The sequence below is a fragment of the Phycodurus eques genome, chromosome 22, assembly GCF_024500275.1.
Source record: "Phycodurus eques isolate BA_2022a chromosome 22, UOR_Pequ_1.1, whole genome shotgun sequence".
NCBI lineage: Eukaryota > Metazoa > Chordata > Actinopteri > Syngnathiformes > Syngnathidae > Phycodurus > Phycodurus eques.
Genome location: NC_084546.1, coordinates 5088498 through 5114658, shown reverse-complemented (window position 1 = coordinate 5114658; position 26161 = coordinate 5088498). Strand labels below are relative to the sequence as shown.

Here is a 26161-nt window from a genome sequence, read left to right as displayed (position 1 = left end):
AACCTTGTGTGTACTTGTTTATTTTACTTATTCATTTTGACATTAACTGTCATTTGCCACTGTACGAACAGGTTATAAAAGCTCTCCATGGTAACACACATCCCATTTAATACATATTTATGATTGCTGCAAGAGGATTATGATTGTAATTACCAATCATGGTATTGCAGTGGTTTTGTTTTCAGTGTGTGTGGCCTCATTAAGTGCGTAATCGCATCCCAAAATGCTCCGCACTTTAAAGCACGAATAAACAGCGTCCCTCATCTTTACAAATGGCTGTTCTGTTTATGCTTGTATTCACAGAAAATCTGGATTAAAATGCACAAATCTATTAGATAATCCTGCATGTGTTTCAATGCAGACGTGTGTGGCACAGTAGAGTATAGTTTATAGATTAAATGAAAAGAAATACAAAAATGTACAGTGGCAGATCCTATTGAAGCCCACCAAAAGCCCAATGAAAATAGCACTCGCACTCGCTTCGATGGGATTGGTCCTCGCGAGGTAATTTTTCCCATGAAGCTCCTTTCAAGCGTCGGAATCGTCAGGATTCGTTAGGCTTATCGCTCGATTAATCCACATGTGATTAAGCAGGATTTCTGCGATTCTGCTTGGCTAAAAGAGTATCACCTGTGCGGTTATCAAACACGGAATTTCAACGCGTGTGACCCAATATTCGGTGTTAAAACACATTTAGACATGGGTAGTCATAGTCACTAGCAGTGTTTTTGTTGACTTGGTTTAATTTGTTTTGTTTCATGTTTGTCAAATCGTGAGGCTACTCGTGTCTTGTCCAGGTGTGCCTCGTTGTCCCCCCAGTTCGGTTGTATTGAGTTCCCTGATTTTTTTTCATTCTGCCAGTTCATCGGTGTTCTTTCTACATTTCAATCTCCAACTCCACAACATTCTAAGGGAAAATGCACCACTCTAGTTTGAAACTGTTATCTACGCCCTTTGTTTCTTCTATAACCTCAGCAGACATTCTCCAAATATTAGCATTCAACGTGCGACCACAAAGACGACTGCTTTCAAATTGAAAACCGGTGAAAACTCTGCAGGGGAATGGCCAAATGTCTTTTTAAATAGCCAACCTTCGGGGGTTTTGGAAAACATTAGAGTCGAATTTTATCCGAAACGTGTTATTTCCAAGCGGCACAAAGTATGTCACCGTCCGCCCGGATGCTGAGAACGCCTCTCCTCGAGATTGCTCGTGTTGATCAGCTCAGACGGGCCGGTGCCTGAAGGCACCGCGGGCCTCTTTGTTTCATTAGCATCATTTGATTACCAACGTCTGAATGTATCGCTGGCATCACATTCGCAGCTGAAGGCGCCGTGTGTGTTTGAGTGGGATGATAGTGGAAGAAATGTGACTCAGAGGCACATCCTCACGCCTATATCAAGAGAAGGGGGGGTGGGGGGGGGGGGACAACAACTTTGTGGAGCCTTCAAGGGTGGAATATCGTTTGCGTGAAGGTGCTCGAATGTCTTAACTTTTCAGTAGTGATCGCAGATCGTTTATTTGCATCATAAAATCGATTTTCTTTTTTTCGACAGCGGTCATTAGAATGTAGCCAGACTTGTTCATATTTGTTTGACGGTTCAAATATCTGCTTAATTGAATAGATCAATACATTTAGCAAGATTATTTGGTATGGAAAGTCACATGTCAATAATGCGCAGCTACAAATAACGAGAATTAAAAGTTGATTACTTACTGCAAGTCTGGAAGGTTATCGAGGGCTTAGATCCACATGAGATCGAATGCAATCCGTAACTAATCAAAATTAAGTGATAAATCCTCGGCCCTAATTGAAACCAATGATTATTGAACAAGTTGTGTTACCTGTATGTGTAAGTAAATAGCATTCGTTGCTAGTTAATATGAAATCTAATACAATTCGAGCGCTTCCAGCGTTGAAAATTTGCTGTTTTAAACACATCCCATTAAGAACATTTTAATCTGATTTCAAATGTTGGACTCATTAGTACAATCCCAACAGAGATGACCACGACATGTCTTTTCGCTGAACGTCATCAGTTCATTAAAAAGATTATCCTTTCAAAATGGGCTCGTCCAATCACTCAGCCCTGCGTGTCGCCGTTCGAGGAAGTCAATTAACGCAGGCTAACGGTTGTACTCTTGAGTTTCGTCGGACCAAGATGCCCTTTGGAAATGTAATGGCGCGACTGTCCCTTTTTTATTATTATTCAAACTGCTTTTGTGTCACTTACGGATATAAGGAAGCGACTTGGCAAGTCATCAGGTTCTTTTGCAGTGAGTGAACTGCAAAACGGAATTAGTTCATTGCTTAGATGGCGGATTAGCATTCTGTTTACTGTTTTTTGTTTTTTTGCTTTCTTTTGAGTTTTACATATGTGCTCCAAAAATGGTTTGTCCGATATAAACTTTTTTATTATTATTATTATTTTTTTTTTTTGAAGTTTACAGCAGACAAACACGACGGGGAAATCAAGCATCTTTCAAATGTCAGGAGTTGCTTGGCAACAGTCGCAGAGGTGAATTGCACTGCTAAAATGGTTGCTCACCCGGAAATAAATAAATAAATAAACTTTGAAAATGTAGTAGGGAAAAAAATATATATTCAACAAAGGCCCTTTCATAACATTTACATCCTGCGTGTACAAATCACAAATAAACAGCGCAAGTTTGGAATTTTGCATTTCACGTTGATATTATCGCACCTCTCCACTCAATATGCAAATTAGGGGCCCACTATCTCTCAGCGGTTTTCATCTTGAATCCAAGCGTGCAGCATTTTAAATGTGTTTTCCTGCTCTTTTAATAAGCACATTTGCATCGTTTGAGCTCATATTAAAGCATTGCAGGTGGTTATTTATTGACGCCTTTACACTATATGTTTGCAGGCACCTCATGAAGTTAGGTGAGTCGGAGAGCGATAAGCAAAGTTCATGTTTCGCAGTGTTATTGGGTGCAAACACATCTTTAATAGATGTTATGAAATGCTTCCGAGCTTAAAAAGTGGAAATCGTAACATTCCACCAGTTGCTCATTTTAGCCAGAATTATTCACATCCTTTCTGGCATATTCAATGTTCTGAATGTTGATTAAAATATTACCAGGAGTCTTCAGAATGATGAAAACGATTGACTCATAATTATCACATTTTGTTTAGGGACGGGCGAGTACCGATACCAGGAATCGATATCGGGCCGATACCGGCAGAATGTCAAGGAGTCGGGTCCTCATGAAGGCCAGCAAGTGCTACTTGAGGAAATACAAAATAATAATCTGACATCCAATAAGTCCTCCTAGCCAGTAGTTGGCGCGACACTGCAGCGGTTTAACACATCGGCGAATCATCACGTGCGTCAGAAAGAAAGAAAAGTCTTTGTTCACAATTATATGTCATTGTGTTTATTGACATTTTATGTGTCAAAAGTGAAATGATGATGTTGGCAATATTTTTTGAGGCGGTGCTCGTTCCAAGAAGTACGCAAAGCACTCTGCTAAATTATGAATTGTCACGCGAATGATGAAGTCACTGATGTTATTCTAACACTTCTCAATGAAAGCGACGTTAAAAGGGCGCTCTCATCACGCTGCCACTCCTGAAGGCGAGCCTGTATTATCTCGCTGCCATGGCGACCGCGGCACATTGGACTCGTCAACCTCCAGCCGAAGGTGCGAGATATTCTGTTCCGCTACAAAAGGTCGTCCTCGGAGGCTTCATCAGAAAAGGTTTTGAGCCACAGAAAAAGCATTCCAATGAATGAGCAGTTTGAAGGCGCAAGTAGGTAGAGCAGCCGGCGGATGAGGACCGAGATGAGCCGCAATACAAAATGACCATCAGGTGACGAACGACAGCCGCAAACGTTTGACCTGTTCCGATCGCGCGGCGAAAGCAAGACATCGTTTCTCGTGAACTTGTCGTTTCAAAAGGAATCGCCTGATTTATGACCTCATCCGTCACCCTGAGGGATGCTGGAATTGTTTTCATTTTTCATTTCAGTACCCTCCTTTGCCGCGTGCTCATCAGATCGCTCGTTTTGAAATTCAAAAGGTATTTTCTGGAATAGGCTACGGCAGTGGTTAAATACAGGTTTTTGCTAAAACATACACAAAAACAAAAGGGCTAAAAACAATACCTCTCGCCATCTTGAATGAGGGTCAGACATTAGATTTTTTTTCTGGAAACTCATCCTTTACAGGGATTCGGTCTAATTCAAATGGTTTGTTGGGCCTTCCCCTCCATTTGCCCTTCAAACACCATTCATCCCTGTGGCGTCATGGCAACAAGGAACACTCACGACCAAACAGCGACAGATATGAAAAGGCTTATGTAAGATATATTTGAAGGAAAACGGCTTTCGGATTCAAATGGACCGCTGGCAAACAACCACAGGTCTGTAAAGTTTTAAGGTTTTCTCGTGTGTCACTGGGTTTATTAATTGTGTGGCGCTTTTTTTTTTTTCTTTGTCTGCGTGTATCTAGATAAGCTCAAAGTAATTTCCTGTTTATTCTTGATTGATATTCATGTTGCATTTGTGTAAAAAAAAAAAAAAACAACAACAACTCGTCTCTTAGTGACTCAAAAGAATAACCCCACAAACAATAACCAAATAGCCAGAAAACACAAATTTGCTTCCTAAAACAAAAAATTCTGCGGTAGTAAATAATAAATTACGAACAAATGCCACAATATTAAAGAATCTAATGTGATGTAATGTTAAATTCCAGGACTGGTGATTCTCAAAATGTGGTAAGTGAAAAAATCCGCAAGTACAGTTCAGTTGTATTTAACTTTTGTTTATATATTTTTTTAATTTTATTTATTTTTTAATTTTTTTTGGTAAAGGACTTGTATTGGCTTTGGCAAAATGTTGTCGTCCACCGCTTCACAACTTCCAAAACATGGAGCAGTTTCAAACCAGCGGCTGACGTGACATTTAGCGCTTTAGAATGGGCCCCACCAGCGGCTATAATAAATAAACAAGCAAACCCCATTACAGCTCAAAATATTGAAAAAATAGAAGAGGACTTACAATTGGTCAACCCATAGAACAATGAGCTTGATGATGTCATTTCCGCCGAGTCGTGTAGCTCGCTTTTTCTTTTCTCTTCCTCGAGATGGCTAAAAAGTTTTTTTTTGTGTGTGTTGAGACAACTTCAGGGCATAATTGCCACTATGGCAAATGTCTGTGACACGACAAAATGTTTTAACAGTTGGAAGGAAGACGTAACAAAATCATACCAACATTCGAGAGGGTCTTTCAAATTATATTTAGGAATCGCTTTCACTCCAGCTAAAGTTACATTTTGTCTATGATGTATGATGATGTACACAACAAGTATATGTTTCTGTATTTTGTGGATGGATTTCATGCATGGGGGGGCAGGAAATGTCCTCTCATTCTGGAATGCCTCCGCTGCCATCTACAGGTCATGACAGAACACAGCACTTGAAGGTTAACTTGAAGAAATTGTTTCACCAGTCACTTAAAATCACTTTTTCACCCAAGCCTTTCTTAGCTATATTAGATTTTAATCCTATTTTCAAAGTAGTTTTACTTGAAAATATATTCATTTTATTTTCTTAAAACCCTAACAATAACCCTAGTTTCCTATTGGCATCATTATTTATCTTGAAACAGCTTCCACACGTGATCTTCCGGATTTTGGATCAGAATAATAATAATTTATCGACATTGAAGAATCCTTGTTGGTCTGAATCGACACGAAAACGCACCAAACAACAACAACAAACAAACAAACAAATCAATTTGGACATTTTACTGTGGTTACAGTACAGCCCGGAAGGCAAGAGAAAGAAAGAAAATATGACGATAAAAAAGCATTTCTGGCTTTTGATTGTCTTTTTTTTCTTTTCCTTTTTTATTTGGCACATTTTGAATCGTCAGTGTGTTGAGAAAGATTTCATTTTGCTACCTTTATTATTACTTTTTTTCCCCCCCTTTAGCACCGCAAGAGACACAATGAGAAATATGAACATCTGGTTGAAAAGGAGTTTCTTCATTGTGACATATGATGGTGGTGAGTTTTTTGTGTGTGTGTTTCCCCCCCATACATTTGTACAGCATTACAAAAGCCTTGTCGTTCCGAGCTCTACAGTGTCTTTAAATTTCTGGTTTAACTTTGTGGCTGCAGTGAAATAAAGGGAAACCAACTGAAACTGTTCCCTTTAAGATTTTGTAGGATTTTGTACAAAATAATACACCGCAATTCGTAGAAAACTGACATTTTCTTCGTAAAAACACTTTAAGAAATATTACATTATGATATATATTATATATATAAAACCTAAAATAATAAGGATGCAACATATTACAACCTAAATCTAAATTTAAGTACAAATGAAAAAACTAATTTCTAGGAATAGTTGTGGCAAGAATGATCTGTTTTCTTGTTATTCATGCAAAATAAAACTAGAAAGCATATTAAATACATTTTCCTCCAGAGATTAAAAAACAATTGTGTTAAATTCGTGTTGTTACTTAGTGTTATAAATACACTATGACGAATCGGGTTCAGAGATGGATGGATAATATTTTATTTGTCATAATTGTCATCATCACCCCTTTAAAAATCGCTTTATGATTCCCAACTCTTGCGCTGTTTACGCTGGAAGGCTTTATTCACAATTTTGCTTTGATAATACAATCAAAGGGAATGTATCGGAGTTCGACTCAATGTCATTCGTGCCGCGGTCTGTGCCAGCTGTTTCTTTACCATTTTGTCATCTATCAAGATGCTAATCACAGACGCCGACAAAAAAAAAATAATTCCAGTCGTCTGTCTCCTGGAATTTTTCTTATTGTGGTTTCCTGATCACCCTCCGATGGTCCTTGATTAATTGGTAACAGAGGTCAGATGATCCAACTTTCAAAAGAAGTCGAAATACAAGTCACAGAAGAAGAAAAAAATGCAGGAATGCAAGAGATACAGGATTCCAAAGCGAAGGTTCACTTCCTGACAGTTCAGGCGTCCAAAACTTCCTCCGAAACTTCCTCCACTCTGCATGGTGTTCATATTAACTTCAATGCGGTTCTGCTTGGATAGCTGTTTCCGACTCCCCTGATTTCGCAGGAGTTGCGGGGTGAGCGAAAGGTTATCGCATTGACTTCCCCAGAGCAGTTTTAGGATGCATTCGCTGGGTTTTTCCCGTAACTTTTGTAATTTGTCTCCCCAAAGGAGCCGAGCTTGAGTTAAAACCAAACAAAAAACGAACGCAGGGCTTTGCGTGTGTGAGCAGTTGCGAATATTCTCCACATGAAGTCATGTATTCCCAGAACAATCAACGTCTGTTTCGAAACACATGATTATTTGGCTTAGATTCTCGGGAAACACTGAAGCTCCCCTGCCTGGGCCGGCCCCAGAGTCGGCGTCAGCGCACACGTATACTGAGACTATAATTGCCTCGCATGCGGGCAAAACGAGCCACAGTCCACGATGCACTTTCATATTTTTTTACATGTATACAATATATATCTACTGTGACTGATTTTTAGAGAGCAAACATTTGACCTTGAATGAAACGGGGCTTCGGTGGTCGCTGCGAACACGGTGTAAACAGCTTTCGCACGACGCAGAAAGTAGCAAGAACCCGCTCCCCTTTTTGTGATGATTTGGAAAGAGGGAAAGCGGGGGATGCAAGCTTGCCGAGCATGAGGAAATCTGGATCCCATTTTTTTATATAAACGTGACACGTGAAGGAGTCAACGGAATAGCAAGTGACGTGCTGCACAGATGGTTTTCTGCTCTCGGCGCAAACCGAAAGGTTGGCCCTGTCGAAGCTTGGAAACACGGCCGTATTTTGTATGAGAAACCATAGTTGGAGCCTGAGAAGTAGCCCTTTCGAATTTGGTCATCAACTTTTTGCTAATGTAGGGTTGGACAAAGTTTTGCCAGCTCCATTTTGTAATCTTTGTATTTTTCCCATTAAATTGTTTGGTGAAAATGTTTTTTGTTTTTTTTTCTTTTTAAACTAATTAAATAATCACTTCATTCGACTATTTGAAATAATCCAATCAAAACAAATTGGTAAAATAATTCATAGGCGGGTCGCTGATGCAACTTTCAGCTTTTTATTGACCGAGACAAACGGTCGAATACGACATACTGGAAGAACACTCACAAGGAGCTGCTGTAGACCACAACTCACACCCGGACACTCACACCGAACTAACCCTGCTTCCAGTTCCTGAGGTCATTCACTTGGCCACGCCCCTTAAAGACACACGAATACTACAGTATCGACAGTAATTCCACTTTATACAAGCATTTTTTCTTTACATTCTCTTGTGTGTGTGTGTGTACGTGTGCGTGTGTGCGCGTGCGTGTGTGTGTGTTTCAGTTTGTTTTAATTCAAAACAGGAATATTTTTCTTTATGGAAAAAAAAAGTGGTGTTCTGGAAGACTGGAATGGATTCGTGGCATTTCAATTCCAAGTGAAGAAAATTGATTCCATTTGAGAGTAAATTGAGTTGTGTATGTGTGTATATATATACATGTTTATTATATATATATATATATATATATATATATATATATATGTATGTATGTATGTATGTATGTATGTGTATTTTGACATGTATGTATTGGATTTCAAAAATAATAATTTTTTTTTTTTTTTTTTTTTTACCTCATCTATGACTAACCCTGCCCATCTGTCATTTCATATTTTTTTTTTTAGCACAAAAGTTTGCAATGCATAGTCTATCCAAAATATAAAGTCAGGCACTTTCTTTTTTTTCTTTCTAAATATTATGCTCGGCGGTATGCGAAGCCCTACGCTTATCTTGACAGCATTGTTGCGTGAAAATCAACATTGATCTCTGCAAAAAGTTTCCCTTATTTGGTGTGTAAATCAAGGATAAAAACAAAAGGGTCAGGTTTCGAAGGTTTGGATGTTCTGTGCCATGAGTCAGGAAGTGCTCGTGTGTCTGCGCGTTCACTTTTGTGTACTTCCACAGCTTGTGTGTGTGTGCGTGTAGCGGACAATGCATGCTTTATTGTGACTGAGAGGGGACCAACTTGCACCAGTGCGTGCCTCTTTTTTCTGTTTCCACCGACAGGGTTGTTGTGCTCTTAAAGGCACCACTCCAACAGTTGTGTAATTGCTCACCAGCGTTCCTTTGCATGGGACACATCTGGATGGAGGCGTTTGGGAAGGAGTTCTCCCTTTATGCAACGGATGAACAATGTGCACATCTGTTCAACTTTCTTCCCAAATATCCTTCGTTGAATTCGCACCCCCCATTGTCCCCCACCCCTCAATCCCCAATGCAAATCCTAATCCCGCCCCTCTGTTTCCTCTCCTCTCCAGCAGTACAACAGAGTTAGGAATGAGAAGGGGGCTGGGTTCTTTCTTTGTTTTATTTTTTTGCCTTTTTGTTTTGCACATTTCCAATCGTCACTAATTGAGAAGACGCTGTTTCTCCACTTATTTTTTATTTGTATTTTTTTTTTGTCTGTCTGAACACTGTAGGAGTTTTGCCGTAAACAAAATGGGGAAAGTGAACATCTGCCTGAAAAGGAGTTTGATCATTGTGACAAGTTTGATGATTGTAAGTACTTTTTTTTTTTTTTTCTCCTTCCCCCATATGGTTTCCACTCCATTCCCATGACACACACCATGTGTTATATGACTTGCTGGTGCTCATACAACAGATTTTCAATGCAGGACAATCTTTTTTCTTCTGCAACAGGCTCCCCAAATGTTGTGATGTAACGTGTCGCAACTTGTGTGCTGTCAAAACAAAAGTTTTGTTCTCGTTGCAGCTTGCAGGCGCGCTCATGTTGGCCGGGACCCTTTTCAGCCACGGGCACTACCACCGGGATGACGAGGTAACGCCCCCGTTATCTGACAAACTGTCAATCTGGTCTATCGCTATGGGAATGTAGAAAACAAAAGAAGAAAAAAAAAAAAGTGTGTGTCCCTTTAAGTCCAGTTCAGTTGTATTTAACTTTTAAGTTTAATACATTTTCCCATATTTAAGAGCAGTATTAAAGTTCAAACTGTGCATTATGTTTTTGTGGTTTACAATGATATTAAATATACATTTTAGGAATAGAACCTCTGTCTTGTTTACATCTCGTTAATATTTAGGCCGCTGTGTTTTAATGTTGGTCGCGATGGTGGTACTTGGTAGGAATTCACTTCAATTAAATGTAAATTGAATGAAGAAATACGATGTATTTTTGTATTAAAATATGCCCTGACTTCTTTTATATTTTGGAGAAATATCAGCTAAAAAATAAACATAAATAACATGAGCAGGTCTGCATTTTTGGAGTGCATGAATGAGAATTTATTCGGATATTAGACAAAATATAATGCATTGTAACTAGTAGTCAACTGACTAAATAAGCTTATTGATCTTTTTTTTTGTATTACTGTACAACTGCTTTGAAAAAATTGAAAAATATCAAATAACTAAGTATAAATAGAAAAAGAATGATCAGAGCAACATGTCCCCATTTGTGTCAATTCAGTAGCATTTTGCAATGGAAAACAGGAGGATACAAACATATGTTTGAGTTTTAATTCCTAAATTCATCAAAAATAATATTTACTCACCATTATCACCATATTCTTCAAAAAAAAAAAATCCAAGTGCTTGCTTCAAGCTCTTTATTGCCAATCCTAGTTGAAGTTCAAAACTAAAACCAAAGAGAATTTCACGTTTTGTATTTATAACTTGCAGGCCCATTAGCTTAATGCAAACACGCAAAACAATACGCCATAGACGGGCTAATGGAAATAGCTTTGATGTTGCAGTAGCTATATGTACTAAAGTATACAGAATGTCTGTTAGTTATGACCATAACAAAGACAATATTTTGATACACTAGCCTATGAAGTCCTCTCGAGAACTACAGTGATTCTGTAAATCCACAGATAGAGGACATGATCGTGGGCATCAAGGTCCTGTACGCGCTCTCCATCACCACCCTGGTCCTGCCCATCGTCGGCTTGTATGCCGCCTGCAAAGAGAAGAGATGGGTGCTCATTGTGGTGGGTGAACACACACGCACACACACACACACACACACACACACACACACATGGCATAAGTACTCACACGCTGTACTTAGTGTAAGTAGAAGTTCAGATAGTTGTGCAAAGAAATGCTCTGGTAAAAGATGTACTGCTTCTATTGCTGTACTGGAGAAAAAGTTAAAAAGTAGAGACTGAAATGTACTTAAGCTGTGATGCTCAAAGAGTGGTACGACTAATTTAATCAGTACGGTTCAGTTGCATTTGACTTTGTTTTTCTTCAGGTGGAACTGGGGCCTTAGACAAGGTGAAAGGAATTATGCACATTTCCAAATACTGTAGCAGTCAGTGTTAGCACAAAACCTTAAGCAAAAAAAAATAAAAAATCAATGAAAAGCCTACTAGAACATCAGAAATGTACTTTGGTTTAATTAGAGGCACTTTAAATGGCAGCAGTTGTGTGCCGACTTACGTTAAACATGAGTTTATACGTGAATGGTGAATACAGCCACCTCCCCAGTTATGAGGGTGTGCACACTTGTGCAACCACATTATCTCAGTTGTTTATTTTTTACTTCGCCTCTCGAAAAGATTGATTAAAAATTCAGATAAGTTATCAAAATGATCGCTCATATTAATGGTGGTTTTGAAATGACCTTTTTTTTTTTTTTACTGTATGTCACAAAACTCGGCATTTGAACAGGGGTGTGTAGACTTTTTATATGCACTGTATGTGTCTCAGTTCACCGTTGGAATGATCCTGTGCAACCTGTTTGTGCTTTACATGGCCATCCATTTGCTGATCATGCGGCCTGTGGTAATTTCAACACACATTTTCTTCGCGTTCCCTTTTTTGGATGATTACGTTTCAAGCGTTTTCGTGTGTGTTCTCGCTTCTGCAGATCATTAAGATCATGTCCAGATTCTACCTAAGCATGCAGCCAATTAGCAACACCAGCGAGCTAGAGCTGAGAGTGCTGGAGGAAACCCAAATAGAAGTAGGTGACATCAGCAGGCGCGAACACAAAATGGAGGGCTTCTCTGTTCCCTGTGTTTGCTCCCTAGTTGGGCTGTTGCGGAGTGCAACAGGGTTACAAGGAGTGGGGCTACAACATCTCCAAGTCGTGCCTGTGCAACGACACCTCGGACGACTGTGTGAGTACGCAGAACAACGCCGTGTTACGTTGAACCCCGCTTAGCGTGGCTGATATGTTCCGGAACCAATCGCAGTTGGCGAAAATCCACACTTATGGAGAGACCAGACACTGCAAAAATATTGCTCTTATTTCCGGTTGTCACATTTTAGGTGATGAGTCTTATTTTTTCTGAGCTTATCTGAGTGAATGAAAGTTCTTTTACTGGACCGGTTGCTGTCACTTGTGTCGTAGGTGGCCGCCCCCAGCAACAGCAGCTTGTTCCAGCTCACAGATAACAAGGCTGTCATGATTTATAAAGAGGTACAAATATGTCATTACGTGTGTAAAAGTAGCCTGAAACTCATGCTGATGTGTCTGCACGCAGGACAAAAGTGTATCAAGTGACTTGGAGGAGGCCTATGCAGTATTTACAAAGTAGCACAGTACAATATTTACTCACTTCTGGTCTCCCAGCCAATCAGCAAGTCAATTAGATGACACACCTATTGAAATATTTATAATAATAGTGAAATACATTATGATGATGATGATGATGATGATTATTATTATTATATGTCAACTAAACTATTGGTCTAATTAATTATTGACATAAATATACTTATTATTTTATTATGTAAGATTATACAACAGTTCTAAGAATATTTTACATGAAGCTTTGAGGGCTTTTTAATGCGACAATCACTGGAGTAGAGTATATTTTTCATTTTTAATATACTGTGCGGATAGAGCAGTGAATTCTCAGTGTGGTGCTTGTACTTGGGCTCCCTCTAGTGGTACACAAAAGAATCACTGAATTTCATGTGTGCGTAATGTTACAATAGGTTCAACTTTTTTTTTATTTTTTTTTTATTAAATTCAGTACATTGGTGACTTCCAGTTGAGTTGTGTGTACCTTTTATTTCAAAACGTTTACATTTAACCGTTTGTTTTATTTCGGTACAAACTTTAACTTTCATCTGCAGCACATTTTAATCTAATCAGTTGAGTCATGTTGAAAGTGTGAATGTTACATTGACTTACAAAAGTAGGAAATATACTTTTTAGGACGAAAACCTTTGTCTTGTTTTTGATGGGGAAAAAAAACTGAGAACCACTGCTGTACAGTCTATTGTCATGCTGGTATTTTAATACTTTGCTATTGTTGTGACATTATATTATTGGTTCCCATTTGCCCAATATTCAGCCTCACCTCCAAAGACATTTTGGGTTTTTATCTCATCCGGTTATTATTTTAACTTGGTGTAACATGCTTGTCTGTTGCAGCCCTGCCTTCCGGTCCTCCTCTCACATTTAAACCTGGCCATAGACGTTTTTGTGGGCACCTCAGCGGGCTTGACTTCATTGTGGGTACGGACTCTCGGGATTTTAGTCAATTCTTATTGAATGCTTCTGTACAAGGACTTTGAATCCGCCTCACTGTTGTCACGTTTCTCTCCAGGCGCTGTCCTGCGTGCTGAGCATCGCCGTCCTGTGTCAGCTGAAAGAGAAAAAGGACACGCTGGTGGTGGCGTACAGTCGAGAGGCCAAAACGGGCAACTACGCCGTCCTCGCCGAGCCCGCGGAGCTCACCTGATCGCCTCTCCGATGCGCCACAAAGTATTAACGTCCAGTGTGTGACCTCAAAGGTCAAAGCCATGAGTGTGGAATCAGAGCTTAATTTTAACTTAACCAAAATATGCATCCTCTAATTGCTGTGTTGTATCGTGTGCAATTGAATGGAAGTGTGTGATTCCTCAGCTGACTTTTGCATGTAAAGGAATCGCACGATGAAGTTTTTGATATGTTTACAGTGTAGTGTTTCTTATTGTTTGTTTTAAAACTGAAAATTGAATTGTGCAATAAAATGGTTGCATTTTTACTCTTGTTAGGAAGATTGGTGTTTTTTTTTTTTTGCACATTTAATTGAATAGGGGATTTTAGGCCAGGTTAATTTTACTTTGACATTACGGCTTTTAAACTTGTTCCAATCAGATATCTTGTTTTTAAACTTAAGTAGTGATTATAATCCCTCAAGGGGATATTCAAGTTCCACGCTCATTTGAAAATTTTACATGTCAAAGGAAAGTCAGGGGCAGAAGATTTTCTATTTTCGACGTATTTTTTCCACATGGGAAATTTTATTTATGTATCATTTTTGTATTATTTGTATGTTTAAGCAATATATTATAAATATTGTAAGACAGATATTTTTTTTTTTGCATTTCTATTTTATTGTGTGTATGTATTGCAAAAAAACCCCAAAGGAACAATTATCACATTTCATTTCCACTATTTACAGTCAAGTATATGACACGATGAATACATTATATGTTCATCTGGTGCAAAAAAAGTCCCCCCAAAAATGCATGAATAATACCGGTATACATCATTGGCTTCAAAGTGCACACATTTTCATCGTTTCAAACAAATTGAAAATGGATGAAATCAATGATGAGAAGCGTTTGCAAAATCAAACATGACGACTCTATACATGTGCTTTTATACAAACGGAGGTTTCCAGTGTATACAATGTGTGGTAACATTCTCAGTCATTTCTGTTGAGTCCTGTTTAGCCATTAAAACCTGTAGCGATCTGGTTAAATAACATTGCAAACACTGTGCTACATACATAAAGAGTCGGTTACATATATTTCTCTATTATATTCATACCTGACTTTCTAAGTGTGTGGAAATATCATTTCCCCCAGTGCATGCCGGGATAGTACGCTGGTTAACCTGCTAAGATAATCATATACAGCTCATAATTGTACCTGATAAACGTTAAACGGGACCATCATTCATGATTTATAGGCAAAATGCATGTGGGTTACATGTCATGTTTACGTGCATTTTAATTGGTACATATTCAAATGATGGCCTGGTTATTAATGGTATACAGCATATTGTGTTTGACATGTGCAAATTCAAAGAAGGGTCGCTCCGGGGTGACTAGAAGGCACCGGGGACGTATCGATTGGACTGGAGCAGAGCCATGAACTCCTGTTTGCGCTTCATCTGCACCATCAGCTTCAGGCTCATCACCAAAAGGACTGCCTGGGGGGGAAAAAAAAGTAAATTGGAAGGAATTATGAACAGCTAGAAATAATGTTTTAAAAAACATGCCAGGAAAAGCCTACTAGAACCTCTGAACTTTATTTGGGGTTAATGAGACACTTTAAAGGGTGGCAGGTGTGTGCTGACTCCCATTTAACATGAATTTGAATGTGATTCATTAACACAGCCACATCCCCAGTTATAGAAGGGTGTGCACACCTGTGCAACCACATTATTTCGGTTGTTTATTTTTATGTTGGATTTATCTCACCAAACATTATAATGAATAAACACAAAAGGAATGAAGACGTTGGTCATTTTACTCATGAGGAGGGCGCATGGGAGATTGTTCAGGTTACAGCCTCTCAACACGCTCTAAACAATCTCCCCCGTCGCTCCTACATTTATTTGAAAATAGGAGGGTTCTACAAGACATAATGTTCAAAGCATTAAGACACAACACAAAACATAGGACCAGACGACACCTGTCCCGTCCCCGACCACATCCGATCACGTCCTTGGTCAAGGCGCCCTTCCATCAAATGTTGCTGAGTCATCTTCTTGAAGGCGAGACATCTTTCTATCTAAATATTGTCCATAATACTAATGCAAGCTACTAATGCAAAATACTAATGCAAGCTACTAATGCAAAATACTAATGCAAGCTAAGCAAATAAATGATAACTACTAAAATATATCGAACATTTTATTTCCGCTCTAAAAACAATATTGAATTGTACAGGATTTTAAAAAAAGAAAAGAAAGAAAAGACCTACCGGAAACACTCCACTTCCAAATTTAATTCCCATGGTCAGTGAGAAAGCTCGCTTCAATGCTGAGACGTAGATTTGTAGGCAAGCCTGTGGATTTAACAGTGAATAATAGTAAATATTTATTAATACATCTATATCAAAAGTTTTTTTTTCTGTTTGTTTTGTTTTTTTTACCTCCTGATAGACATATTGGTTCTTTGGAGCCCCCAGAGTGGCGCTTCCTCGCAGTCGTATCTGATTGAGAAAGAAAATACAAAAATACAAAAGTACTGTGGTTAAAAAAACTGATCATGAAATGTGAGTGCTCCAAAGAATTCGACAGAGGGCGCTATTGAGCCGGGCCTAACTAGTTTGTGCCTTAACTGTAACCAAAGTAGAAGCTCAACAGGAAGAACAGAATGCAGTCAAAAGTTTGTTGGTGCTGGATGATTGAGAGCCAAAAATGTGACTTTAAAATGTTAAAATACCATGAATGGAGTGAGGCTGTATGGCACAGGTAAAGTTGTCAGTACCTTGGCTTATTTTGTAACTTTGCTACCTTTGAGTAGCAAAGTTGCAGTTTATGTTGTTGACTTGATGTTTTGCTCTGAGCCTAATTTTCCTGCCTTTATTTTTTTTAAATAGGGAGATAATCTCAACTCATCTTAATTTATAAAGCACTTTAAAAAGCAACTGCAGCTAAAACAAAGTGCTGTATGTCAGTAAAATGGAGTTAAATATTTAACTATAGATAAGAAATATATATAATTGTATAAAAAATAATATTTCATTGTTAACCTTCTTGATTTTGATGAGATTATTATGATACTTCAATGTTAATTTAATTGATTTTCTGCTTTTTTTTAACTGGAAGCTAAAGCAATTCTTTTGTTTTTATATATATCAAACATTCTAACAATAAAAAAATATTCTTTCCCTGATGACATACATATATAATAACAGCTAGACCAATATTCGATAGAGAAATAGAATCTCAATTCCCATTTTACTTTATTTTGCAGGCCAGCATAATGTTAAGTATATACTGTATTGTGCCGTATATATCTTAAAGGGACACTCACGCATTTCCCCGGCGAATGACAGTGACAAGAAGCGGGGATGGCTGTGCCCCAGTCTTTGTAGCCTTCAACGAGCCCGCAGCATTTAAACTGGTGAGCGCAGACACACAATACACTCCATTTATTTCCAGAAATGGGAATATACTGAATGCTGTGTGCTTACATGCGCTTGAATACTGTGAAGCAAGGTCCTGTTGACTTTGCTGGTGGCACTCAGGGGCATCATGGATAGCAATTTGGACTCCTCTCTTGCCACCCCTGTCTAAAAAGAACCTCTTAAATTGTGTTGTGAATAAATACACCGCGAGCGTGTAATCTACCTCGTAAATGTCCTGGTAGCTTAGTGCTGTTTCGATGATGATTGTTTGACTGGCTGCCGCCATGCCGGCTGCAAACTGCACAGGGAAAGCCATACAGGGGATATTAAAAATAAAAAATAAAAAGTCTACACACCCTTGTACATTGTGGTAGATGGAGGCAGTGAATGTTATAATTACCAGAATCAAACACCACCTCCTCCCCGTGCAGGCGCCGAAGACGCCGAGCAAGGACAGCAGCAGGCAGGCGATCTCCAAGATGTACAAAATCACCACGGACACGTTGGACACCAGCTGCGGGGATGAATAATAATCATGTAAGCCGCATATTTGACATTTACACGGTATATGCACTCGCAGGCCACAGCGTTCGGCCGGTACAGTCTAATATGACAGCCAATACAAAAATTTGACAAAGACAATAATGCTTAATTTTAATTGCCATAATGTTTATGATTGTGATTGTAGTTTGCAGTAATGTACATTTTTAAATAGTATTACTGAATGTATTTGTTTCTATTTTTTAATCCATTTTATTATTATTGAAGCTGTTGCTCTTGTTTTTAGGTCCTATTTAAGTAATCAAAGTTAATTTTGTAATATTCACAGTTATTAGTACAAAAAGGGGCTAGAATGCAAAAGTACAATTATTTTTTAACATGCATGTACATTATTCTTGAGTTATTTTGTATTTTTGTAATTTCATTATTTTCTTATTGATTTAATTTCCAAATATTTTGAATTATTATTTAACTACATTTTTAAAATGTGTAAACCTGAGTGGTAATTTAGCGATTAGAAATTAGTCTTACACTATGTTTTTATCCTTTTATGAATTTAAATGCAACTAATTAGGGACACCAACAAATTAAAAATGGCATATATTACAATATATAAAAACATCAGTTGAGTGATGGTTTAAGTTTTCCATTAAGAGTTAAAATTAGCATTATTGGGGACAAATTGGATATTATACAGTTTCAATAAGTGTGTCTAATATCCATGTAACACCATTAAAAGTCTTTGCATATTATTATGGAGTATGAATTTGGCTCTGATGATTGTTTTTGAAGGAAGTGACGAGGGGAGCAGGGCCGTAAAAAGGGGCGGGAGGGGGTGAAAGTTCAGGGTCGCATGAGCATGACGTGAAGATAATTCACTGTCTCGCTCAAGGACGCGGCAGTGGGAGAGACGAGAGATGCTCGCCACGGCGACAACCCTTTCGGAGTCCCACCTGGCCCGCTTGCAGGAGGTCCCGGTGTCCCACCGCCCTCATGGTCAGCATGAAGAAGCACAGAGCCTTGGGGGAGGTAAACAACGCAACATTAAGAGACACAACAGGAATCGGCAGGGTTAAGGAGATGTTCCCAGCTGACATTTAGCAGGGGACACATTTCCCAATAATCGTAATTCTCAAATGGTTGGCTCCCTCTAGCGGTGCTTTGAAGAATCACTGTCGAAGCACAGTTCAGTTGTATTTAACTTTTTGGTACAAAATAGTTGCATTTAATCTTTAACTGTTTTTCCTTCAGCCTGTATTATAAAGTTACAATTTATATTTAATTATTTTTGAGTGTGATACATTTGAATTGAATCAATACTTCCCCCCTGATATTTACACTTAGGCCCGCGATGCTAATATACTTGGTAGTAAAAGCTTGAGAACCAATGTGCAACTGGAAAACAGTTTTAAGAGCTTAAAATGTCAGATGTGTATCATTTTATTTTAAAGGCTCATTGATTGTTTTGGAAAATTGCATATTTAAGGAATGCATGATTCTACTTCTACACATGAGAAATTGGTTTTAAAACATGCACTTTTTGTGATTGACTCAATATCTGGGTGGGGACATAAATAAGCCATTTTAGTACTTTAACACGTATAGTATTTGATATAATTCCATGTATTGAACACAGTTTAAATGCTTGAAAAGGTCCTCCAATTGTGCAACATGACTCCAACCTTTCCCAAACACATTTCAGGTGCATCCCTTTCAATCAAATCGTTCAAGATGAACTCAGTTCTTAAGTTACAACAGTGTTTGGATTTCATGGGAGGTTTATTAAGTTGAAAGGTCAGGTTTCAAGAGAGGATTGTGGTTTCAGAATTGGGTTCAGGTTTCAAGTTTGACTTTCTCGCCTAGTTTCGGGTTGACAGCTAGATATATAGATAGATAAACAAAAATAAAACTGCATTCTGTCGGATGGCCTTCCACGTGACGTCACCTGCCAGCTATATTCACTGCAAATGTTGTCAACCGAAAACACTGTGCAAAAGGCGGTCGCCCCGGAGGGCTCTCTTTTTTTCCCATCCGTTCGTTCACCCATCAACCGGGCGGAAATGCACGTACCATATTGACGGCGCAGGCGAATATGAATGGCCTCTTTAGGCTCGTTTTATCCGCAACCACCACCACCGCGTTCCGCTGCATGTCGCCGCCTCCGCCGCCGCCGCAGACCCCCAGCTTTGACAACGCCCCGAAAGCACACGGGAGAAGGAGAACGGGCAAAGATGCGTGGTCGTGATGTTTAGGACGTAACGGCATCCGAGCGCGTGCGGGGACGTCACAGAGATGCGCTGGATGAGGCTGCATTTGAGGACACTCGGAATTCTCGCTATCGCGGGTTGCATGTGACGTAACCAAGGGGCATAGGCATACAGTGGGCTTCACTGAGGGAAACCTAGGTTGCAATAATTTTGGCTTTGTTTTCATTATAGTATACAGTATTTCCTTGTTTAGTATATATGCATATTTAAAAAAAAAAAAAAAAAAAAGCTAAATTAAAAAGCATAATAGTTATTGATCATATTCCTGGAATGCTGCACTGGAGAACTCGTACAGTGTTCCCGGATATATATTGTTTTGCACACACCATGTTTGAACTGCATAATTGCTCATAACTGTTTGAAACATGGAGTGATCAAAATGAGGTTTCGTGCAGGTGAACTGCATTTCCCACAATCCCTTCCTCTTTAAAGGGGCAGCGACAATGTTTTCTCCAGAACAGGTAGGGCGGGATTCTATTGTTTCTGCAGGTGCTATGGAGAGAGGAGAGAGGAACTGAAGTCAGTATAAAAGCACTGTTGGCACTAAAAGGGGATTTGTGAAGGAGAGGCAGGTGGATCAGGCAGCTCACTGGATGACGGGCAAAAAAAAGCACATTGTGTTGTTTCTGTCAAGTGGATCACCTCAGAAGTCCCAGGTAAGTAAAGGATGGGCTTTTTTTGTTCGTTTTTTGTTTTTTTGTTGCACTTGTCTTTGAAGACGGTCACCGCCTGAAGGTCTGACAATAGAGACTCGAAGCAAAGACAAAAAAGGATCGAGAACTTGGGAGCAGGGCGGAAAATGTGAAGAAGTGTGTAACCTTTGAACGGCACAATTTGACACCTTGACAAATCGTCTTCGCGAACTGGTCGGACGGGATCGATGTGGACACGTTTGCTCCAATTCACCCTGCGGTGAGACATATTTGCTTGTGTGTATTGACTTTCCCCAAACCTCAAACGTCACTGGCATCCCCAAAAGGGCCCAATACCCCCCAGGCAGCCCCTCCCCCGCCCCCAACCGAGCTGCTCCAGGATGCAGAACCCGGGACCGGAACATGACGACACCTTCGACTACCTGTTCAAGATCATCTTGATCGGCGACTCCAACGTGGGGAAGACCTGCGTGGTCCAGAACTTCAAGTCGGGGGTTTTCTCGGAGAAGCAGCAGAACACCATCGGAGTGGATTTCACTGTGCGCACTTTGGATATTGAGGGCAAGAAAGTCAAGGTCAGTAAACTGTTTATTTCCGAGCAACCGGCCTTCAGGGGGGTTAGATACCGAATATGCGGAAAACAAGTGCATTGAGAGCCATTGAAGACAAAGCTGGTCAAAAAGTCCCAGCGTGCGACTGCTGATAGCAAAGATAAGCCATGAGGAAGCACTAAAATGAGGCCCTTATTTTTGCCTTTGTGTTTTGTTTTTTTTATTGTGTGTGGTGTCAGCTGGTTTAGCGCTGACACGCTTGAACTCACTGTCAAAAATTGTCTTTAAAAAAGGATGTCAAAGCAATCAAGCGGAACGTTTGTGTTTTTTTTTTTTTTTTTTTTTAAATTACAAGGGCTCTTTTGGTTGGAGTGTCCAAAAACAAGTCCGACCGGCCTCTGTAACAGAGAACCGGCTCTTCAGGTTCCTCCGCGTGATCTCTCGGCCACAGGACCACTGATAAGTAGTTGAGCTGCACCGTGATTGGTTTTGCAAACCAATCTGACGTTAAAAATGATTAATTACAGTCAAATTCAAAATACGGTTGTAAACCAAGTTTAAAATCATTAGCCGAAGCGCACGACTGCCTAATTCGCTTTTTATTGTTTTTGGAAAACACGGGGGGGCAACAAATTTAACAAACGGGAAGAGTCCAGTTGGCTCGATTCAACTTTTGCGGATAACCATGGCCTGGATGACAGAATCTACACAGACAAAGAAAAAAGAGTTATCAGCGAGCACATTGGTGTTTTTTTTTTTATACTTAGATGGACTAACGTAACGAGCATCGTTGTTGCGGCGTTATAATCCTTCAAGCAATGGCTATTGCAACACAAAAGGTGTAGCAACACGTGGAGACAGACAATATAACAATACTCACAGGCTTTTACTAATATTGCTTCACATAGCTGGGAAGTCGAGTGAAACGCTTCTTTGTTTGTCTGCATGACTGTGTTATACTGCCCCAAGGTAGGCAACTCACACACACTCGACGGAGCCGCAATGGCACATAGTTGAATTCTTTACATTCTTTTAAGATATTTTTGTACGATATGTTTTATTATTTTATAGAGTGCAATTTTCCTTCATAAAAACAAACTCAAAATTGAACAACATTCTTTGTTGTTTTTTGGGGGAGAGGCTGGAACAGATTAATGGCTTTTCCATTCGGTTCTATGAGGTCAGACGATTTGGGTCACAGGTGGGGTCACGGAACGAATTCAACTCGTATCTTAAGCCACCACTGTATTAGGCTAATGAAATGGGAGGGAGAAGAAGACACTTAATGCTATACATATATTGGGTGTGGACAACCGACAGCCAGACCGCGAAGATCTAGGACAAAAGGCCCCAAAGTACGTAAAATAATAAGCAATAGTTCTACTTTATGTGTATGTAAATGTCGTATGCCCCTGAGGGGACTTCACAAAAACTGGTTCCCCTTTCCCTGCTGTCGATGCTACAGTAAACAAGTGCAGCGGATGAGGGTTCCTGCGGCAGCTGCTGCTATACTAACATAATTTGTCACATGCTCCTGTGAATGTGTGCATGATTAACATCCACTCGGCCTTCTTACTAAGCAGCATTAATTGAACATGTATGATTGTGAAGCAGTACTTTCTTACAGGCGTTGAATCAGTAGTTCTACTCATATCAGTTACATCGACTTTGGGAGGGAGTGTGAGTACTTTCTTTTTCCATCTGTGACGGGTACTGTCTGCAACAGATGCAAGTGTGGGACACGGCGGGACAGGAGCGCTTCCGGACCATCACGCAAAGTTACTACCGCAGCGCTCACGGCGCCATGATCACCTACGACATCACGCGGCGCGCCACCTTCCAGTCGGTCAGCGACTGGATACAGGAAGTGGAGCTCTACGGGGCGGCCAACGTGGTGCTGGTTCTCATCGGTGAGTGTGCAGTTCGCCACATCCGGCAGGTGGCAGCCTCGTGGGGGGAAAAAAAAAAAAAAAAGGTGTTTTTAATATTTTGACATTTACGCTGATTGGTGGGCAAATTCTGTTGTCGAGCATTCCTGCCATGAATATATAGATGCCACAAAATGGCAGCAAAGCACTACTTTTTGTTGTTAGACAGGGCTATGGCCTGATTAAATGAAGCTCCTCCTCTCACTTTCACATAGTTCCTTGGCACCAAGGAATTTCAGTGAATAATGATATGTTCAAAAATAATAATCAGAATATGTAGTGTAATAATAAATCATTGGGCTTCACAAATTCTCCCTAGCAACAAGTAAACGTTACAATACAAAAAAATTGAATTTACACAATTCTGGTGGTCAGGCTTACTACATTTTAATTTCAGTTTCTTAATGAATCACAATTTAAAAGCTTTTTAAAAAATCACAGTCTGCCTAGCAACAGGTGACTATTCAAAAACACGTGACGTGAACAGAAAATACAATCTGCAGCCATGTTGTTGGTACATTTGTCAACTTTTATAATCAATCCTTTTGACTATTTTGCTTTTGTGTAGTTTATTACATTAGAAGGTAATTTGGATATCAAGTGTACATAAATAAAATAATGTACTGCTTATTTCTTGGTGACTGGTGCATTTTTCCCCCCATTTGAAATCACTAGTGTAAGTTGATGTGTTTGTCGTATAGAAATGGTTGCTGTATGTGGTTTTTAGTTCTGTCTCTCTGTCATACCAGGTAACAAATGCGACCTGGAGGATGAGCGCGAGGTTCTGTTTGAGGAGGCCTGCAGCCTGGCAAAAGAAAGTGGCGCGCTCGCTGCCCTGGAAACATCCGCCAAGGTGACCCAAATTTTGCGCACACACACAAAAAAAAAAGGAACAAATTCTTGACATTTATTTGAAATCATATCAATCAATCAAATGATACATACAATTTCAAGCCACAAAATAACAGATAATTGTGATCAAAGACAGTTCTTTCACACAATGATTGACCTATGTGTCAAACTGCAGCAGTCTAGTTAATGTCGGACTTGTTTTTGGACACTCCAACCAAAAGAGCCCTTGTAATTTAAAAAAAAAAAAAAAAAAAAACACTAGTTAATGTAATGTTTTTTAAGTGTCTGTGGCTGGTATAGCGGCTTTGATATCCTTGACATCGAATAAATGCTCAAAGAGCTTTCCTGCGCATGTGTTCAGGAGGGTCAGAACGTGGAGGAGAGTTTCATGTTGATGGCGAAGGAGCTCCTGTCTCGGAACGGCCTCCAGGTCCAGCAGGATGGGCTGGACAGCTTCGCCAGGCCCAGACTTCTCCTCAGGACTAACTCCCGGCCAGTGATCGGCACCGTGGGCGCCTTCACATCGGCGGACAAGAAGTCGTGTTGTTGAGGATGTTAAAAGATGTGACAGTGGATGCCTATCGGGACAATAGGAATGGCTGCGCATCACTCAGGAGGTGATTTGGAAGCATTGAAGAATCAATGCGGAGAACCTTGATATTTCTTCCTTTTAAGATCCTAAGTTTTCACCTTTTGAGGATTTTAAGTGCCAGTGTTTGACCCTTCGCCTTCTCTGGAGGAAACTGGAGCATGGGCGACAGTGGACGTAAAAATGCTCAATAAAAGATTTTTCATTTGTCTGTTGTGGGTGTGACAATGCTTCAATTTGTATTAAATGTGAAACAAAATATGCACCGTTAAACTCATTGCGATGACGTTGATAATAACCTACGTTCTGACTGCGATCTGCTTTCAGCCTCAATAGCTGAATGTTATGCAATTCAATGAAAGCAGCTTAGCTATTCTGCATTCTGGGGATTTGAGATTTGTAAGAATTATCTAACATCCAAACACAGTTGGATTAATCATTTTAGGGAATTCCCTCCCATGTTTACATAGTTAAATGTGGCATTTTTCAGATTTTTCTTTTTTGGTCTCACGAATTAATCATTCTACTATGTGGTTATTAAATATACACTTGGCATTGAAGACTATTGGAAATACGTGTGAATTTGCCAATATATGACCTGTGATTGGTTGATCACCATTCCAGGGTATACTTCCAGGGTAGCCTCTTGCCCAAAATCCGCTGCGATTGGTTAATGACACTCTATAGAAAATGGATCGATGAAAAACAAATCTGATTTACCATCGTGTAATGAAACTGGATGACTGTAATTTAATTGGACAACTAAAAGCTGATCTTGTTTAACAATGTTAAACAGTGACACCCAGTGGGGTTCTTTTGAACTTCAACAGAATAATCTCATTGGGTGTTGCGATTTCGCCGCCAGTCCACTGGAAGGCGCTCCATGATCATGTAACGCAAACCTTTTTAATGAGACGTGCATGTCGTTGGAAGGTGGGAGTACGGCGGCAGCGTTTCTGTTTTAGTTGGCTGGGTTCTGCCACAACGACAGTTTTGTAAGAGCCGGACAATGTTTCTCCATAAACTAAAGAGCCTTTGGGTGAAAATAAGGATGTTTTTTAATGGTTATTTTTTGCTGAGACGCTTGAGAAGCTACCTGGATGACAAGCTAGCGGTGAGTTAATCCACGCCCATCCATTTGCACGATTCAGTAGTAGACGTGACAGACAGATGTTTCAGCCAATCACCTTCCACTATTTTAAACGTAACTTGAAATGTAATATATCAGTTAAATATGTATGTTTTCTTGTTCAAAATTTAATCAATTCCTATTAATTAGCCATTTTTTAATGACAGAATGTGAATGTGTTTGTACTTTTTAAAATTTTACTAATGTTGTGAACTTTACAGAAAATACATTTCTTTAAACACAACTCATTAATGAGATAGATATAATCAAATACACATTTTTAATGATGTAATAATAATAATTAATAAACAATTTTAAAATAAAACGATAGAAACATGTTCCATATATATAATAAATTGTTTATTTTACTAATATTTTATTTATATTTCAATAAATTAGCCAAGTTTTTCTTGAAATAAATGAATACAAATAAATAAAAAATGAATACATTCATGTAAAATTTCTAAAATAGTTTATATAATAATTGCATCATTATTTTTGGTTATAATTTAATTAGAATTACAAAACTACTAAATATATATTTTTTACAAATACTTTATTTTATTATTTGCA

At 39.3% G+C, this 26161-nt stretch overlaps 4 protein-coding genes across 14 annotated transcripts in view; 3 read left to right on the top strand and 1 right to left on the bottom strand.

The window, feature by feature from the left end:
• Window positions 1-5969: 5969 nt before the first annotated feature.
• LOC133397256 (tetraspanin-8-like) lies at window positions 5970-14024 on the top strand. 3 transcript variants are annotated; one of them, XM_061667909.1, is made up of 10 exons: window positions 5970-6034; window positions 9489-9567; window positions 9782-9847; window positions 10902-11018; window positions 11743-11817; window positions 11903-11998; window positions 12066-12155; window positions 12389-12457; window positions 13421-13504; window positions 13596-14024. In XM_061667909.1, exons 2-10 carry the CDS (start codon window positions 9508-9510, stop codon window positions 13728-13730), a joined length of 792 nt encoding a protein of 263 aa, XP_061523893.1. In that variant the 5' UTR covers window positions 5970-6034; window positions 9489-9507; the 3' UTR covers window positions 13731-14024. The 3 variants fall into 3 exon arrangements, with proteins under 3 accessions (XP_061523893.1, XP_061523892.1, XP_061523895.1); XM_061667908.1 differs by lacking the exon at window positions 5970-6034 and having other exon boundaries at window positions 9316-9567; XM_061667911.1 differs by lacking the exons at window positions 5970-6034; window positions 11743-11817; window positions 11903-11998 and having other exon boundaries at window positions 9316-9567.
• A 335-nt stretch (window positions 14025-14359) lies between these two features.
• Window positions 14360-19908, bottom strand: LOC133397257 (tetraspanin-8-like). 3 transcript variants are annotated; one of them, XM_061667913.1, is made up of 9 exons: window positions 19690-19908; window positions 18573-18638; window positions 17519-17632; window positions 17342-17416; window positions 17185-17283; window positions 17025-17111; window positions 16138-16197; window positions 15967-16050; window positions 14360-15190 (listed from the first exon to the last, which is right to left on the bottom strand). In XM_061667913.1, exons 1-9 carry the CDS (start codon window positions 19882-19884, stop codon window positions 15086-15088), a joined length of 885 nt encoding a protein of 294 aa, XP_061523897.1. In that variant the 5' UTR covers window positions 19885-19908; the 3' UTR covers window positions 14360-15085. The 3 variants fall into 3 exon arrangements, with proteins under 3 accessions (XP_061523897.1, XP_061523898.1, XP_061523896.1); XM_061667914.1 differs by having other exon boundaries at window positions 15093-15186; XM_061667912.1 differs by lacking the exon at window positions 14360-15190 and adding an exon at window positions 15524-15774.
• On the top strand, window positions 16343-24670 carry LOC133397258 (ras-related protein Rab-19-like). 4 transcript variants are annotated; one of them, XM_061667916.1, is made up of 8 exons: window positions 16343-16459; window positions 17047-17114; window positions 17550-17655; window positions 18512-20542; window positions 20866-21114; window positions 22817-23000; window positions 23768-23871; window positions 24232-24670. In XM_061667916.1, exons 4-8 carry the CDS (start codon window positions 20480-20482, stop codon window positions 24418-24420), a joined length of 789 nt encoding a protein of 262 aa, XP_061523900.1. In that variant the 5' UTR covers window positions 16343-16459; window positions 17047-17114; window positions 17550-17655; window positions 18512-20479; the 3' UTR covers window positions 24421-24670. The 4 variants fall into 4 exon arrangements, with proteins under 4 accessions (XP_061523900.1, XP_061523899.1, XP_061523902.1 ...); XM_061667915.1 differs by having other exon boundaries at window positions 17015-17114; XM_061667918.1 differs by having other exon boundaries at window positions 16345-16459; window positions 17015-17114; window positions 20634-21114.
• A 698-nt stretch (window positions 24671-25368) lies between these two features.
• Window positions 25369-26161, top strand: part of ccdc146 (coiled-coil domain containing 146) — a 54415-nt gene continuing 53622 nt past the window's right edge. For all 4 annotated transcript variants that reach the window (XM_061667942.1, XM_061667943.1, XM_061667941.1 and 1 more), the window contains exon 1: window positions 25369-25573. The gene's annotated coding sequence lies outside the window, so the exon portion shown is untranslated. The remainder of the gene's footprint in view (window positions 25574-26161) is intronic.

Coding starts and splice junctions, on each gene's coding strand:
- LOC133397256 (XM_061667909.1), top strand. CDS start 9,508: ATGGGGAAAGTGAACATCTGCCTGAAAAGGAGTTTGATCATTGTGACA. Junction 9,568..9,781: donor TTGTGACAAGTTTGATGATT/GTAAGTACTTTT, acceptor TTCTCGTTGCAG/CTTGCAGGCGCGCTCATGTT. Junction 13,505..13,595: donor CGGGCTTGACTTCATTGTGG/GTACGGACTCTC, acceptor GTTTCTCTCCAG/GCGCTGTCCTGCGTGCTGAG.
- LOC133397257 (XM_061667912.1), bottom strand. CDS start 19,884: ATGCCGTTACGTCCTAAACATCACGACCACGCATCTTTGCCCGTTCTC. Junction 16,198..17,024: donor GTCATTCGCCGGGGAAATGC/GTGAGTGTCCCT, acceptor TTTCTCAATCAG/ATACGACTGCGAGGAAGCGC. Junction 15,775..15,966: donor TTGGAAGTGGAGTGTTTCCG/GTAGGTCTTTTC, acceptor GACAATATTTAG/ATAGAAAGATGTCTCGCCTT.
- LOC133397258 (XM_061667916.1), top strand. CDS start 20,480: ATGACGGGCAAAAAAAAGCACATTGTGTTGTTTCTGTCAAGTGGATCA. Junction 23,001..23,767: donor CGTGGTGCTGGTTCTCATCG/GTGAGTGTGCAG, acceptor CTGTCATACCAG/GTAACAAATGCGACCTGGAG. Junction 23,872..24,231: donor CCCTGGAAACATCCGCCAAG/GTGACCCAAATT, acceptor GCATGTGTTCAG/GAGGGTCAGAACGTGGAGGA.